The sequence below is a fragment of the Oncorhynchus tshawytscha genome, linkage group LG32 (genome assembly GCF_018296145.1).
Source record: "Oncorhynchus tshawytscha isolate Ot180627B linkage group LG32, Otsh_v2.0, whole genome shotgun sequence".
NCBI classification, from domain to species: Eukaryota; Metazoa; Chordata; class Actinopteri; order Salmoniformes; family Salmonidae; genus Oncorhynchus; species Oncorhynchus tshawytscha.
Window position 1 is genome coordinate 4422869 of NC_056460.1, and position 17829 is coordinate 4440697.

The 17829-nt window shown below is 40.7% G+C and overlaps 1 protein-coding gene across 3 annotated transcripts; it reads right to left on the reverse strand.

The window, feature by feature from the left end:
• Nucleotides 1–4802: 4802 nt before the first annotated feature.
• On the reverse strand, nt 4803–15801 carry traf5 (Tnf receptor-associated factor 5). 3 transcript variants are annotated; one of them, XM_024396771.2, is made up of 11 exons: nt 15641–15801; nt 12377–12616; nt 11501–11564; nt 11098–11199; nt 10765–10929; nt 9690–9767; nt 8778–8852; nt 7472–7564; nt 7210–7350; nt 6548–6719; nt 4803–6130 (listed from the first exon to the last, which is right to left on the reverse strand). In XM_024396771.2, exons 1-11 carry the CDS (start codon nt 15706–15708, stop codon nt 5529–5531), a joined length of 1800 nt encoding a protein of 599 aa, XP_024252539.1. In that variant the 5' UTR covers nt 15709–15801; the 3' UTR covers nt 4803–5528. The 3 variants fall into 3 exon arrangements, with proteins under 3 accessions (XP_024252539.1, XP_042166715.1, XP_024252540.1); XM_042310781.1 differs by having other exon boundaries at nt 15626–15744; XM_024396772.2 differs by having other exon boundaries at nt 12377–12609; nt 15641–15736.
• Between the last annotated feature and the right edge of the window lie 2028 nt (nt 15802–17829).

Sequence of the window (17829 nt, forward strand, 5' to 3'; positions counted from 1 at the left end):
CTGGGATCTGCAGCCTCAGCCAACAAAATATGCAGCCAAACATTATACATTTATTTATAAACAGCCTTTATTGAATAATGAGAACAGTTGTTTTTAATGCAAAAATAAAATCTATATCAACTTTAGTAGTTTTTTTTTGGAATTGTTAGTTAGATTACTTGTTCGTTATTACTGCATTGTCGGAACTAGAAGCACAAGCATTTCGCTACACTCGCATTAACATCTGCTCACCATGTGTATGTGACAAATAAAATTTGATTTGATTTGAACTTTAGCTTTCTGTGACAACAATACACACATTTACACTCATAAACACTGTTTGGAAGTTAAACTGTGATATGCGGATCTGACGTGGCCGTGACGGTAAAATAATTTGTTCCAATAGAGTAAGGAATGCGTATTTATGTATTCAATCGTAGATTCCAAAAGGCTTTATACGTCTTTGCTGTAAACCATCACTGACTATTATTGTTCTGTGTAAGATGTCTGCCCTATTACATTTCAAATATTGTTTAATAATTGTTCACGTTTCATGTCCAAATCATCCTAAAGTGTCTGAAATTGCTTATGTAGCTCAATTAAGTTAAACTATAAGATTTGGAACAGGAAAAATGCTGATATACGGGATTGTTGTTAGATCACACATGCTAAAAAGTTAGCATTTAGAGACCGTGGCCAGGGACACTAAAGCAAAGCAGGATTGCTGTATTACCTTGTCTGAAGATAAGGAAACCAATAATGAGGTTAAACTATCCATTTAAAGGGGAAATCCACATAACAAAGCAGTCAGCCTGGAGAAATGTAACCACTCTCGAATTCATAGACAAAGCTATGAATGCAAGGACGGATCATCCAAGATAATAAAACATTGGAGGACTTATATACACTGCTCAAAAAAATAAAGGGAACACTTAAACAACACAATAACTCCAAGTCAATCACACTTCTGTGAAATCAAACTGTCCACTTAGGAAGCAACACTGATTGACAATACATTTCACATGCTGTTGTGTAAATGGAATAGACAACAGGTGGAAATTATAGGCAATTAGCAAGACACCCCCAATAAAGGAGTGGTTCTGCAGGTGGTGACCACAGACCACTTCTCAGTTTCTATGCTTCCTGGCTGATGTTTTGGTCACTTTTGAATGCTGGTGGTGCGTTCACTCTAGGGGTAGCATGAGATGGAGTCTACAACCCACACAAGTGGCTCAGGTAGTGCAGCTCATCCAGGATGGCACATCAATGGGAGCTGTGGCAAGAAGGTTTGCTGTGTCTGTCAGCGTAGTGTCCAGAGCATGGAGGCGCTACCAGGAGACAGGCCAGTACATCAGGAGACGTGGAGGAGGCCGTAGGAGGGCAACAACCCAGCAGCAGGACCGCTACCTCCCTTTGTGCAAGGAGGAGCAGGAGGAGCACTGCCAGAGCCCTGCAAAATGGCCTCCAGCAGGCCACAAATGTGTCTGCTCAAACAGTCAGAAACAGACTCCATGAGGGTGGTATGAGGGCACCAAGATTGGCAAATGTGCCACTGGCGCCCTGTGCTCTTCACAGATGAAAGCAGGTTCACACTGAGCACGTGACAGACGTGACGGAGTCTGGAGACGCCGTGGAGAACGTTCTGCTGCCTGCAACATCCTCCAGCATGACCGGTTTGGCGGGTCAGTCATGGTGTGGGGTGGCATTTCTTTGGGGGGCCGCACAGCCCTCCATGTGCTCGCCAGAGGTAGCCTGACTGCCATTAGGTACCGAGATGAGATCCTCAGACCCCTTGTGAGACCATATGCTGGTGCGGTTGGCCCTGGGTTGCTCCTAATGCAAGACCATGCTAGACCTCATGTGGCTGGAGTGTGATGCTATGGACTGGCCTGCCCGTTCCCCAGACCTGAATCCAATTGAGCACATCTGGGACATCATGTCTCGCTCCATCCACCAACGCCACGTTGCACCACAGACTGTCCAGGAGTTGGCGGATGCTTTAGTCCAGGTCTGGGAGGAGATCCCTCAGGATACCATCCGCCACCTCATCAGGAGCATGCCCAGGCGTTGTAGGGAGGTCATACAGGCACGTGGAGGACACACACACTACTGAGCCTCATTTTGACTTGTTTTAAGGACATTACATCAAAGTTGGATCAGCCTGTAGTGTGGTTTTCCACTTTAATTTTGAGTGTGACTCCAAATCCAGACATCCATGGGTTGATAAATTTGATTTCCATTGATAGTTTTTGTGTGATTTTGTTGTCAGCACATTCAACTATGTAAAGAAAAAAGTATTTAATAAGAATATTTCATTCATTCAGATCTATCTTCCCTTTATTTTTTTGAGCAGTGTATTAGTGATATGTACTTGTGGATTCTTGAACAATATAACGTATAAATGCCATGAGCTTAGATAAACTGTCGTACCCAATCATAACCCAAAAAACAAGCTTATATTTGGGGTTCTGATGGGGTACAACAGTTTAACTATAAGCTCGTGGCATTTATCTTCAAGAATCAACAGCTATATATCACTTATGATATATTTCCAAATTGGATGTAGCAACTGCAGATTGCCCCTTTTTTAGTTTTGTTGTGGAAATTCATAGTGCTGAGTGAGACTTTGTAATTTCTTAAAACAATCATCTTTATTTAATATTGATTAATTAGAATGAAGCTGGTTGACCCCACACTCTGAAGTGTGTGTTGCCGAGAGCTTAACATTTAATGACAAAACAGAGATCTTTAAATACAGTAGGAGACCCCAAAATGCTTAGTCATGGCTGATTCCACTCCCCCCATACTGAATGGGGGGGCACCACAAGCCATCCTGGGTTCATCCTGGGTTCATCCTGTGGTCATCTGCACAATAAGGGATTTTTCTACTCCTCCAGGCTATCTCGGGTCACACACCACATCTTATCTATGGAATGCCAGCTGTAGGTTTTTATCACCAAGACATGAATCAATTGTCAGCTCAAGCTCCAGATCCTAACTCAGTCCCACGGACACAGATGAGAGAGTACTCATCATAGCTATTCGATTCATAAACAGTATTATAACATCATCTTGTAATTTATCTACCATAGGTATATGTTGAAATGTGAACATTTGTTTCCTTAAACCACAAGATCTGTGTGCCACGTCTACTTTACTTTTTGTTTAACATTTACTTTGACTTCCAGCACCTGCCCAAAGTTACTGGATCTGTCTGTCATCATTTTTTTCTCTCCAAATGTTCCAATCTGATGTGCTGAACTTTCTTTGAGATTTAAGGCCTTTACATACATGCATTGTATATATTAGCTTTCATATTTCTTCAAAGTAGAACCATGTGTTTCTGTAGAGTCAGACAGACTGACAAGGCTGTCATTTTGACAAGACTACGGTTGAAACGTGTCATCTTTTTGAATAAACTAGCACCATTAATTCATAAATATGGTTGTTGTGGTCCATTCATGTGTGTTGTTACTCTTCCATTATTTTTAAGGCTTAGGCCGGGATTCCATAATGGAGCAGCGTACTAGCCGGTAATGCACCTTTTTATAGGCAATTTCTTTCTCATAGATCACATTAATTTTCTTTCGCTTAGTTCGCTGCTCTGTAACGTGCCTCGGATTGAATCCCAGCCTTGGTATTATATGTATATATATATATATTTACCCAGAAAAGCACCTCATTCCCATAGAAATGTATATTAGAGCTGCATACCTGTATCTGAGGTGTCATTTTTTATTATGCATGGGCATCCCATAATGTTTTAACATGAAAGCTCCTACAATGTGATTTTCTGGATTTTTGTCTGTCATAGTTGAAGTTTACCTATGATGAAAATTACAGGCCTCTCATCTTTTTAAGTGGGAGAACTTGCACAATTGGTGGCTGACTAAATATTTTTTTGCCCAACTGTAGCTTGTTGTATCTCTGAAAGAGAGCAAAATTAAACAACTCAAACAATTAACTTATGGCTAATAATTGGTAACTACTAGGTTTCCAGAATTAGTTAATTTATCTTGTGCTGGAATACTACTGTTGGGATTCATGTAGTCCACTAAACAATGGTTAGTGTTACATATATTTTTCTTGTTGCGCTTAAGTGCCATTTTGTTGTACTCATCCCGGAAACATAGGCCGGCATTCAATAGAAGACACGGTATAGAGCAACACATTGCATTTTACTTTTAAGGTTAATTTACATTTGAGCCAACATGCACAGTGTTTACCATGAATGGGTTGTGTCGTGGAAAATTCCTACTGAGAGAGACTTTGTAATTTCTTCAAACAATCATCTTAATTTAATATTAATTCATTGTTGCAATAATGAGTCAACCCAACACTCTTGACTGTTGGGCCGAGTAGCCTAACCTTTACAGACAATGCAGAGTTTTTATGTAACTGATACTAAGTCATGGCTGGATCCACCCCTCCCATGCAGATTGAGGGCACCATAAGCCACTTTGGGTTTATCCTGTGGTCATCTGCCTCTGGTGTTGTTTCCCAGATGCAAGAAGGACTAGATACAATAAGGGTTTTGTTTTATTCCTCCAGGCTCTCTCTCTTGGTTACACCCACCACATTTATCTATGGAATGTCAGCTGTAGGTTTTTAGGCTCCTCTCAATTCACACAGACATGTAATAGAACATAAATGTCATACTATTAGTTAAGTATATTAATATCAAACAGATCAGGTAAATATGTCATTCTTCTATCACAGTTGTTGAATTAGCATTTGGGCATGACGTTTAAGAAAAAACAAACTACACTCTTTATTTAGACACCCGATCCTCAAATTGTAAAAAAAAATACTAAAGGTTGTGATTAGCTAATCATTTTCTTTAATATAGACCCTTCCCCCAATAATTTTGCCATTGGAGGGAATTCAAGGTCGTTATCGGTCTTATTTTCAAGGTGGTAACACAATGACATAGAACCTACATTACTTTTGTTTACTTTATAGCATTAAAAATATGTCACTTCAACTCTACTTGAACAAGCACATTTGGTTTCCCTAACTACTTTAAACAATGCAAACACATGGATGATTGTTATGCATGTACCACACAATTTAAGGAAAAACACATGTAACAATTCACTCAATGATAACACCTTATAATAACTTTAATGAATAAGCATTCTAATGTTTACAATGTTTACAAACCTTCAATGTACATTGGCTTATTCAGTAAAGTTATTACAATTACATCAACTACTTTAACAGCTGTCCATTAATCCCTGAGATGTCATCAATTGACAATTAATAGATTGCATGCTCTCTGATTGTAGGACTTTACCACAAAATACAATATCTGTGGGGAGCATTAACACTTGAATCCTCAGTGAACATATACAAGCAGTCTGCAGACAAGGCTAAAGCAATAAAAAAATGTAAATACCTCACTGCAATATCTGTATTGCTTTATCGTTTCAGTATCTGGGGAAAATGCATGGATTTGCATGTTTGCTAAATTGAGTACAGCTGAGGGATTGGCCTGCACTGAGCTTTGAAGCATTAGCTAACTGTTTTTGAAATGATCTCAAACCCCTCTACAAGTCCTCCAAACCGCTCGTGTCTACTTTGACCTTAACAAAGAGCGTATCGTCTCTCACGTATATGGCGTTCTTGGGTGTCTCCAGCTGGGCATGCGAGGCAAAGCACTGGAAACCAGAGGCCACGTTGGTGGGGGCGTTGGCGGTTGCAGCGGCCGAGCCAGGCCGGTGGAAGCTAGTGTTTTCTGGGTCGGGTTTGAAACTCATAGTCAGGTGGTTGTTGGTGCCGCTCTGGTCCAGCACTGACAATGACACAGGCTGTCTGAAGGGCCAGGGCAGGAGAGGGTCGAAGTCTCCCCTCATGAGGACCACGTAGAGAGACAGGTGGGTGTCCCGGCCGGCCCCGTCGCCGTTCAGGTAGGCCCTGGCGGCCATTTTGTAGCCACTGCGACCCGTGTGGAAGGGCGCGCTGCTCAGGCACGGTCCCTGGCCTTGAGACCCAGCCTCCTTTCTCTTGCGGTAGTCGCGGAGCTTCCAGATGAGCTTGCCGTCGTACGAGGTGGACTCGAGCTCTCTGAAGTGCTCCTCGTTGCACTCCAGCTGCGCCGTATGGATGCTGAGGAGGCGCGAGTGGCGCATGTAGGTCTCCTTCAACTCCCCTGGGGGAAAGATGGCCGATTTACATTTTTGATACTTTAATTAATCCACAAGTAATTTTAATAAATGTCAGTACAATGTTAATTATTTGCTCATAATCGCTTAAAAGCCTTAAAGACTTAAGATCATTGGCCTAACAGTTTTGAGTCTTTCCATAATCTGTTACAAGCCTTGGAGACTTTAGCTTATTGCCCTAAAAGTCTTGCGTCTTCCAGTAACCCGGGATTGGTAACCCCTGAGTTACTTGAATTCTGTGGAATATGCTGCCAGAGGCAGTTTTACCATAATTCAAATAACCCAGTTACATTTCACAAGACCCACTTTTCACACTTCACGGGCTTACTGTCTGTGGAAACCATAAGAATGAACTCTAATCCACCTTTAGTTCACCCAGACCATTAAGGAGCCCCTCCACTCACCCAGGTGGTCTTTGAGCCCCTCCGTGACGGACACCTGCTGTCTGAGGGCGTCCAGGGACGCTCTGATTTGGCCCAGTTCCTCCCGGGCCACACCAGGGCCAAACACACTGGACAGCTCCTCGAGCTGGAGCTGGACGCTGGAGATGTGATCCCGCTGCTCCTCCAGAGACCTCTGTACATGGAGGACCAGAAAACGGTAACACTTTATTTTCAGTACAGCTAATTACATGGGTAGTGTTCATAATCATTAGGCACCAAACAAAATGTTTTAAAACGTTTTCTGTTGCATGCCCTCAAACACAATAATACAGGTAGTCTCTCTTATGAGAATCCTAAAGTTTTGATTCCTATGACCAAAGGATTATATTAATTGCATTGTGTGAATGACTGATTCCTGCTTTGGGTTCCATTAACAGTAACAGCAGTGTTTCTTACCTGTACTGTAGAAAGAGTGCACTATTTCCATAAATATTTTTAAGGTATTTAAAAAAAAAAATTAACAGAGAGAAGATGCAAGTGGGGAAAGACGGAGAGTGGCTGTGTAAAAGGGCAGTAGGCCAGATTCAAACTTATACCTACACTACAGAAATGCTGCAACATTACCACTAGACCAGCCAGGCCTCTGGGTGTTGTATTGGTTACAATACAGTACTGCTTCTTACCTGTACTGCAGACAGGGTGTTGTCACATCGGCTGACCTGCTGGGCCAGTGGGTGGACCTCCTTCTCCAGACCGCTGACCTGGCGGCTCCTCTCCTGGAGCTCCTTGTGCCTCAGCAGCACCTCCTGCTGGAGGATTGCCATCTGCCGGGTCAGAGGAATGGTCTAAGTCTCCAGGTACAACTTGCCCTTTGGTACATTGATCTAGGCACTATAAGGGCTGAATCCTAACTTGAGAAAGGTTCTGGGTAGTGATTGGTCCTACCTGTGTCTCCAGCTTGGTGTTGCTCCCCAGAACCAGGAGGATATGATCATTGAGAGCAGTTTCCTCATGAACTTGAACTTGGGCTCTCCTCTCCTGTCCACACAGAAAGAAATAACAATTAGTTGTGTGGCAATCATCTGTTGCCATACAACTGCCTGTCATGTTTAGAAATGACATGCCAAACAATGACATACAAATTACAACACTCATTATACATACTGTATTGACATTAACTTATCACGATGGGTAAGGCTGATGTTGAACCAAGACAAATTCATGTGTCTTTTGGTTGTATTGTATAGGACTAGTTCATATAAACACCTATTACCATTACTGAATAAAAATATAAACGTAAAGTGTTGGTCCCATGTTTCATGACCTGAAATAAAAGATACCAGAAATGTTCCATATGCACAAAAAGCTTATTTCTCTCAAATTTTGTGCACAGGGTTGTTTACATTCCTGTTAGTGAGCATTTCTCCTTTTCTAAAATAATCCATCCAGGTGTGGCATATCAAGAAGTTGATAAAACAGCATGATCATTACACAAGTGCACCTTGTGCCAGGGACAATAAAAAGCCACTCTAAAATGTGCAGTTTTGTCACACATTACAATGTCACAGATGTCTCAAGTTTTGAGGGAGCGTGCATTTGACAAGCTGACTGCAGGAATGTCCTCCAGAACTGTTGCCAGATAATTTTGTTAATTTCTCTACTGTGAGCCACCTCCAACATTGTTTAGAGAATTTGGCAGTATGTCCAACTGGCCTCACAACCTCAGACCACGTGTAACCATGCCAGCCCAGGACCTCCACATCGGGCTTCTTCACCTGTTGTATCGTCAGAGACCAGCCACCCGGACAGTATTTCTGTCTGTAATAAAGCACTTGTGTGGATAAACTCATTCTGATTGGCTGGGCCTGGCTCCCAAGTGGGTGGGCCTATGCCCTCCCATGACCACCCATGGCCTAATTTATTTATTTCAATTGATTGATTTCCTTATATGTAACTCAGTAAAATAGTGGATGTTACATATATTTTTGTTCTTTCTGATACTCTGGAGAACATATAGACATTACTTATTGTCGTGAATTGTTACAAGGCCATTGTTTTATCACCACACGACATCTGTGTCACTACCCATCCAAGAGGGTCGAATAAGGACTTCGACCCATTGAGAATGCAATCATTGTGACTTGAGCTTCCAGCCCAACCGATAAATTGAGATTGTCCGACTACAACTAGATTTCCTTTGGCGTAGAATTAGAATCCAAAGCACAGAGAGTGGGAAAATATGTCCACCAACCCGGACAAAGCAGCCATATTTCTTAAAAACACAGTCCGTCTGCACCTCAGGACACTGGTCAGCATGGTCTTCAAGCTGTGTGAGAGAGAGTACATTAAAAGCAAAGAGGTGTTAGTCAGAGAGGGAAAGTGAGGGGGGGGGGTATAAAAAGGTGAAAAAGAGAGGGGAGAAGTCAGACTGAAAAGGATAAGTGAGATTGGGTGAGATGTAGAAGCAGGAACCAAATTAGTTCTACACACTCATACAGTTCTACAAACAGCTGTACAGCGTATTATACACCAAGTGTACAGATCATAAGGATCACTTTCTAATATTGAGTTTCATCCCCTTTTCCTCCCAGAACAGCCTCAATTTGCTGGGGCATGGACTCCACATGGTGGTGAACGTGTTCCACAGGGATGCTGGCTCACTTTGGCTCCAATGCTTCCCACAGTTGTGTCAAGTTGGCTGGATGACCTTTGGGTGGTGGCCCATTCTTGATACAGACAACCTGTTCAGCGTGGAAAAACCCAGCAGTGTTGCAGTACTTGACACTCAAACCGGTGTGCCTGGCACCTACCCCGTTCAAAGGCATTTAAATATTTTGTCTTGCCCATTTACCCTCTGGAATGGCACACATACACAATCCATGTCTTAAAAATACTTCTTTAACTTGTCTCGCCCCTTCATCTACACTGAGTGAAGTGGATTTTACAAGTGACATCAATTAGGGATCATTGCTTTCACCTGGATTCACCTGGTCAGCATGTCATGGAAAGAGCAGGTGTTCCTAATGTTTTGTACAATCAGTGTATGTGCTTGTGGCAAAATGTCAAGGAATATAGAAAATCCTTCTTCAAACAATAAATGAGCCTCTTCAAACAATACATTTAGCAAATAAAACAAATGTTATTGTCATATCTGAATATTTACCATGCATCTTTTAATCATCTGGGAGCATTTGTTGGGGCACTTGATTTCAACCTCTGGGCATGAATGCCTCTCATGATCCTGGTGGAGTCCGAACAGAAATAATAAGTGATTATTAAGAAGGATGTTCCTTCTTAGTGACTTACAGTATCATATCATAATAGACTGAAAACAGCTTTGTTCAAGTGTTGTCAAAGGCACTTGCAGTTTTGTGAACTGTTAAGAGACAGCAGTAAGTGTGAGGGATTCAAACATACATTCAAGTCACTTGCGCCACCTGTTGGGAGAATTACTGTATGTAATTCCCAGACTGTAAAAATAATCTTTGGCTAAATGTAGTACAACCAAGGGTTAGAGGGGGAACACAGTTGAAGGACAATCCACTTCCTTAATATTACTTGTTATGATATGGGGGGGTAGCATAGTGTTAGCAGAGAGTTGGGCAACACATTTCCAGGATACACTTCCACACTCCATCCCCAGGTGGCAGCAATCAGGTCTACATGCTGAGCTAAGCCTTGAGAAACACATCAGGTGCAGCCAATTAAAGTGATTGTCAGTCTGAGAGAAAGAGAGGAGGCCAGAAGCCCCCCAGACACCCTTTTGTTTGTTTCTTTGTGTTAGTTAACCTCTTTGAATGGGCAGGCCTTTTTATAGTTTGGTACATATTTATTTTGTCACCATCTGAACAAATAATAATAGCTGGGACTGGCTGACCAAAAAATCAAGACGGAGCTGGCCTTGGACCTAAGTTAAGGTAGCTGTGTCCGGGGTACATGTATTCAACACCTAGGTGCATACAGTGATTTCACATGTACTGCATATGCACTTAAATCCAGTTACCTAGGCCTAAGACACCTAGACATAACGGGTGCAGCAAAATCAGTAGGCTAGTTATGGGTTTCGTAACAGAATAAAAATACTATGTTGAGCCTGAGGACCGTTCCACCATCTTAGAAAATCCCAAATAAACCGCCGGGGACAACAGCAAATCGAAAGTCCTCATATCATAAAACGTAAACCCTGACCATTGCAAGAGTAAGAACATATTAAAACAGTCAATTCCTCTGGCATTCACCTCGAGCTGGCAGCATGTGTAAGGATGCTTGCAGTAGTGACAGGGCTCCATACGGTAGGCGCAGCTGATTCTGAGGTGCTCCTGCAGGTCCTTACGTTGCATGGTCTCACTGCAGCCTGCATTGGAGCACTGCAATGACTCAAACTGACATGCCTGTAGATGCTCCTGAGAAAGAGAGAGGGAATGTGTATCATGTATCAAATGTTTGGTCATGTTGCTGTCTGAGCATTTGTTAATGATTTATTTTACAGTCCTGTTTTAGCTGCCGTTTTCTCTCGTATTTACTACAGCAACGGGTAACATTTGGTACTTGTGGTGTCTTGTGGGATTTACCTGCAACCGACATAATGTCATTCTGTGGGAGCAGTTGGGGGAGTTTGTGCAGTAAACTTCTAAATTTGAGATCTCCCTTTTGCAGCAATTGTCTTGGAAAACCTGCAGGAAACGGTAACAATTGTGTAGTATTGTTTTACATTTCAAGACACTCATGATTGTTTAATTTCTCTCAATAAAATTGTTTTGTCTTACAAATTAAGTAGGTTGGGTCTCTTAAAGTTTCATGAAAAGTAAAACCTTAAAAATATTTCTATGTACCAGTGAAAATACAAAGTAGACATCAGTTGTGTTATCAGTAAAACTGTACTCTGCGAAAAGTAATTCTGAATAAAGTATGCCTAAAGTATTTCTTCATATATTTAGCTTTCTTCCCAAATGAACCATGGTTTCTTAATCTCACCTCATCAGATTTGATCAAACCTCTGTCCAAAGGACAGGCAGGGGTGGTGGCTGGGGAGTTTTCCCTGCACAAAAGAGAGCATCACATTTCAATATGATTGCTGACTTTTAACTTATGACATATGCTACCTACAGTATCAAAGAATGGCCCTTTAGCTCAATGCTCAATGGGCTAACACATTATTAAAGAGTAAATTCAGAATTGTGTAACTTGATTAATTCACAAATTTAAAATATATATATTTGAAGGCCGAATAAACTGAAATCAACTTCAATCCACTCCATATTTGGTTTGTTATATGTGGTTTGATGTCATGTGGCCAATAAAAAAAGCAATGCTCAAATGCTTTCATTTCCAATCTTGTGGTGGCTGAAGTTTGCAGTGGCAGTTTAAAAAAAAAAAAGAACTGATTCATTTCTCCTGGCCCATGGACTACTTTCAGGGTGAGAAACCACCTAACTGACAATTAGACGACACTCTTATCCAGAGCAACTTCTAGTAGTGACTGTGTACATTTTCGTACGGGTCCCCCATGGAAATCGAACCCACAACCCTGGTGTTGTAAGTGCTGTTCTCTACCAACTTCCCCTTTAAATTGTGACAGATCTTGCACAATTGAGGGCTGGTAATTGAGGGCTGATTCCAGTTCAATTTCAGTCAGCTTGGAGACATATTTTTTACTTAAACAATAATACAATCTTCAGAGGGGAAAGGACCATTTTCAAATCACAAATAGAATTTCGATTCAACTCCTAGACTGACTGGAATTAAAATGGATTTGACCCAAAGTCACCCCCACCCCATACACCCCCTCACTGTGTAAATGAACACATAACATGCAGTAAATGGTTGTTTTGTTATCACTACTGTTCTTACAGGAGCCCTTGGATGCAGCGGTAGCAGAAGATGTGTCCACAGCCGGTTTGGTGTGGGTTGAGAACTACTCCTTTACAGGTGGGACAAACATAGTGCTCTTCCAGCTTCTTCACAAACTTCAAACTGTGCTGCACTGCAGTCAAGTCCGATTCCCACGGTCCCGCCACTCCCGAATTCTGCCTGGAGAGTCCTCCGGATCCACTCGGGTCACTCTCCTTTGTTGCCATGGCAATCTGTAGGCTGACAGGTGTGCGGTAGATGTCGGACAGTTTGTAGACCTATGCAAATGTACATCTACAAAGACTCTGTTGACATTAACATTTCCTATTCCAGAAGTCCTGCAATTGACTGACTACCTGCATGACTTTGACATTCAGAAAATCCCATTCAAAGCTCTCCATAATGAGATATAGTCCAAACATTTGTGCATGAAAGTGTTTAGTAAATAGGGGGAGGGGTTTATGTAATATCCCCACATTTTAAAACAAACCTGTCTTTTTTAAGGAGTTTATTCACATGGACTTATAACCAGGGCCGTAGCTACATATGAGGACAACGAGGTCTGGGTCTCCTGTAATATTTTTGAATACAAATAAATACATTGTCAGTCACTTAATTAGACCATGGCTGTTAACCTTTTTTAGATTGGTAAATGAGTCGTTAGTCTAGCCAGCTAAACTTTCATGGCTGAATTACCGACCCGGATCGCAAAGCATGTACCCAGGGGTCCTGACATCCAAGGGGCCCACATTCGTTCTGGTATTTACTCTTGTATCATACTAACATGGCAAAACATGTAGAATTGCAGGAAATTGTCTGTAAAACTACAACAAATCTGTAAAAACATATTTGTTGACCTTTTTTGTAAATAAAATACTTTTCTGCCAACAGATCCCTCTGTACATATACAATTATAGTTTTGAATTCCGGTGCTGATGGAGTTGATGCGAGTTAAAGTGTAGTGGCTAATTGTTTAGCTATAGTTGAATTCAGAAGTTTACATGCACCTTAGCCAAATACATTTAAACTCAGTTTTTCACAATTCCTGACATTTAATCCCAGTAAAAATTCCCTGTCTTAGGTCATTTAGGATCACCACTTTATTTTAAGAATGTGAAATTTAAGAATAATAGTAGATTTATTTCAGCTTTTATTTATTTCATCACATTCCCAGTGGGTCAGAAGTTTACATACATTCAATTAGTATTTGGTAGCATTGCCTTTTAAATGGTTTAACTTGGGTCAAATGTTTCGTGTAGCATTCCACAAGCTTCCCACAATAAGTTGGGTGAATTTTGACCTCTTCCTCCTGACAGAGCTGGTGTAACTGAGTCCTCCTTGCTCACACATGCTTTTTCAGTTCTGCCCACAAATATTCTATAGGATTGAGGTCAGGGCTTTGTGATGGCCACTCCAAAACCTTGACTTTGTTGTCCTTAAGCCATTTTGCCACAACTTTGGAAGTATGCTTGGGGTCATTGTCCAGTTGGAAGACCCATTTGCGACCAATCTTTAACTTTCTGACTGATGTCTTGAGATGTTGCTTCAATTATCCACATAATTTTCCTACCCCATGATGCCATCTATTTTGTGAAGTGCACCAGTCCCTCCTGCAGCAAACCACCCCCCGGCTTCAGGTTTGGGATGGTATTCTTTGGCTTTCAAGCCTCGCCCTTTTTCCTCCAAACATAACGATGGTTATTATGGCCAAACAGTTCTATTTTTGTTTCATCAGACCAGAGGACATTTCTCCAAAAAGTACTATCTTTGTCCTCATGTGCAGTTGCAAACCGTAGTCTGGCTTTTTTATGGTGGTTTTGGAGCAGTGGCTTCTTCCTTGCTGAGCGGCCGTTCAGGTTATGTCGATAAAGGACTCATTTTACTGTGGATATAGATACTTTTGTACCTGTTTCCTCTAGCATCTTCACAAGGTCCTTTGCGTGTTGTTCTGGGATTGATTTAAACTTTTCGCACCACAGTAGGTTCATCTCTAGGAGACAGAACGCGTCTCCTTCCTTGAGTGGTATGACGGCTGCATGGTCCCATGTTGTTTATACTTGCGTGCTATTGTTTGTACAGATGAATGTGGTACCTTCAGGCGTTTGGAAATTGCTCCCAAGGATGAGAAGCTTCTAAAGCCAAGACATCATTTTCTGGAATTTTCAAAGCTGTTTAAAGGCTCAGTCAATTCAGTGAAGGTAAACTTCTGACCCACTGGAATTGTGATACAGTGAATTATAAGCGAAATAATCTGTCTGTAAACAATTGTTGGAAATATTACTTGGGTCATGCACAAATTAGATGTCCTAACTGACTTGCCAGAACTATAGTTTGTTAACAAGAAATTTGTGGAGTGGTTGAAAAATGAGTCTTAATGACTCCAGCCTAAGTGTATGTGAACTTCCCGACTTCAACTGTATATGTTTGTAGATCGAGGTGAATGAAGCTACAGCAACCAATGTTATAATGGCTGGGGTCATTTTTGCTATTTTTGAGGTTCTCCAAATAGCAATTGAGTGTTTTTAAATTGTATAGAAATGCAGTTAATGAGCTTCAACTGTCTTACCATCTATTGAAATGGTGGCGGGGGTGCTTCCAGACCTCACTAAAACTCAGACCCTAGCTACAGCCCTGCTTGTCGGGATGTTCAGAAAGGCATTAGTGTGTGGTAAAGTTTCCATCTTCTAACATGTTTAATGTTAAATCAAGCAAATATTCCTATGATTCTCAATCGGCACCCATGAAGGACCGTGGATTGTCTCATCAGAATCTCCCTTTCAGAAATCCCCCTAGCCTAGTGGCTTAGTGCTGGTGGAATCAGCGATACTGTCTTTGGGGTAAACCCCCTCGCAGCCCGCGGTAATGGTGCGCGGCAAATCCTTAATGAGACAATGGACAATTAAGCTAAACATGGCTTATGTTGTATTATTACATTAACAGTTCGAGGGTATTCATTGACGTTATATTGAGAAAGACAAACAGCCGGGACGGAATTATGCGCTCTTTGCAGCACTACAATTTCGGGGAATCCCCACTGCTGAAGAACAGCATAATTAATTATGATTCCAATAGATGAAAACATCATGATTATTATAAAAATAGATTATTTTAATGTTAAGACGACATCCAAGGGAGTTCTGTATTTATATTGTTTAGTCAAAAAGGAACACTGAAATTATTTTGCTTTCGTTTTCATAGCCTACATAATTAACAACCGTTGCATTGAAGATCTGAGCAGGCAGATCTTACCGTGTGCGTTCTTACCGTGTCTTTAAAAACGGAATGTGCGACGATGTTCTTGGTTTACTTTTGTAATTTACATCCACATTCATATGGCAAAAACGTCTGCACAGTACCGAGTGTGTAGCCCAGGCTACACGTCACAACTCGGCGTGCCGCAAATTCTATATGAGCGGAAAATGTTTCAGGAAGTGAATGTAACGGCACTGTGTTCACGGTTCACACCCTTTAAATGATCGTATCCTGAAACGCTGTCAAATAAAATGTATGGTTGACACCTTGCATAGCCTCCCTGAATCGTATCGAGGTAGGGTGCTGAAGAAATGGTCTCTTTTTTTATGCATCCACAGGTTTAAAATTGTATTTGCTGGAAATTGAGAGTTGAAAAATTGGGAAGTTTCAAGTTATTTTCAAATACATTGTGATAATTTAACTATAGGCTACAGTTCACGGAGCTAGTAGTTCGATCAAACCCAAACGTCAGAGTGGTGCTTATAATACTGCTATATTACAGGTTTGAGCATATAGAAATGTAATAAGTGGTCTAAAATAACATGCATACATTTAGAAATGTTGAGCACAATGATACTGCTTTTTAATATAACAAATACATTACAACAGAATCATGTAGGCCCTGGGCCTCGTAAGTCAAGGCCACCAAGAAGCACAGCTGATGTTTTTACATGCATGGCAAAACTGGTTGAATCAACGTTGTTTCCACGTAATTTGAACCAATATAAAACTGATGAATCAACGTGAAACTGACTGTATTTGCAAAAAGTCAACGTAAGGGCATATTTTTTTTCACCCAACCTTTAACCTAAATCCAATGGCATGGTAACCAAAACTAGACCAACTGATGTCTGCCCAGTGTGCCGGTATTATTTACATAAGCCTATGCTATTTAATTGCATTTGTTTAGAATTATTCCACAGCAGTTCCATTGAGGCATGATGATTTTGGGAAACCATTCAATTGTCAATTAGGCATATCAAACATCAGAAACAACGCTGGATGCTGATAAAAATGATTTAGGCTAAAGTAGACAAATCAATTAAAGGTAAACTATGCAACAATTCCAAATGTTTTTTTTTTTTAATTTAAGTGCTATTTATATTTGGGATTGCACCAGTATGCAATATTTTTGGGGCAATATTCATTTCAATTTAAGCAGGCAGGGAAATGTAATGATTTACTATGACAACATGGGGCAAACCAAATAAATGTAAAATAACAGACATGGAATTTAAAAATGTTTGAAAGACACTTGATTGAAATGCAAGTGCAACGAGAGACCGAAATAATGGCAAGTGAATAGCATAGTAAACACAATGTCATGTATTTTTAAGGCAAAATGCAAGTCCTCAATGTCCATGACTATATTTACTTCTGGCCACATTATTTCCACAGGAAAGGATTAATGACTCAGTGTTTTAGTGGTTCAAAGGTCATTTAAGTTCGCATTTCAACATGTTAAAGCTTGTCACCATGTACAGTAGTGAATTATCCTATTTCCTCCTCCATTCCTTAACAGTGATTAGGCAGAATTTGAGAAACGTTCCAGAAATCTTACAACCAGGATTTCTGGAGAACATATAACATTTTACGGAATCTTTCAACCCCGAACATGAAGTGGCACTCATTCATTCCCAAAACTTGGTAAGAAACTATTGATCGTAGCTGGACAGACAACATAAAACAAAATGTTAGAAATATTTGAATGGATATGTTAGGGACTATGCCACATCTTACACTGGGAATAACTGATAGGCGACTGTTAAAAACAAGCTTTTGGATTTTGTTTTAGTTATATCATCATGGTTTAAAATTATGCAAACAAATTACACAACTGTACAGAAGTCAAACATTTTGTTCTTCAATATATCTTAAATGAAAATCATTTAAACAAATTCCTGAAAATGTGGCTCACTGACTACAACAATCAATTGACTGACAGTGACACCCTCGTAGCTTAATATTACATTAAACAAGTTCATTTTATTAACCGGTTCATCATTTTTTTCAATCGGTTTCTTCCAGTTTAGATGAATTCAATCATGTAAATACAGTTGTCCTAGACGTGTAAGAGCACTTACACAATGGTTATTATTATACTGGACATAGGCAAAAATCAGTCAAGTCCATAGCACCGAGTAGAAAAATAAATAATGCTTATATAAAAGATAAACGTCTATATTCGCTCAAAGAACAAA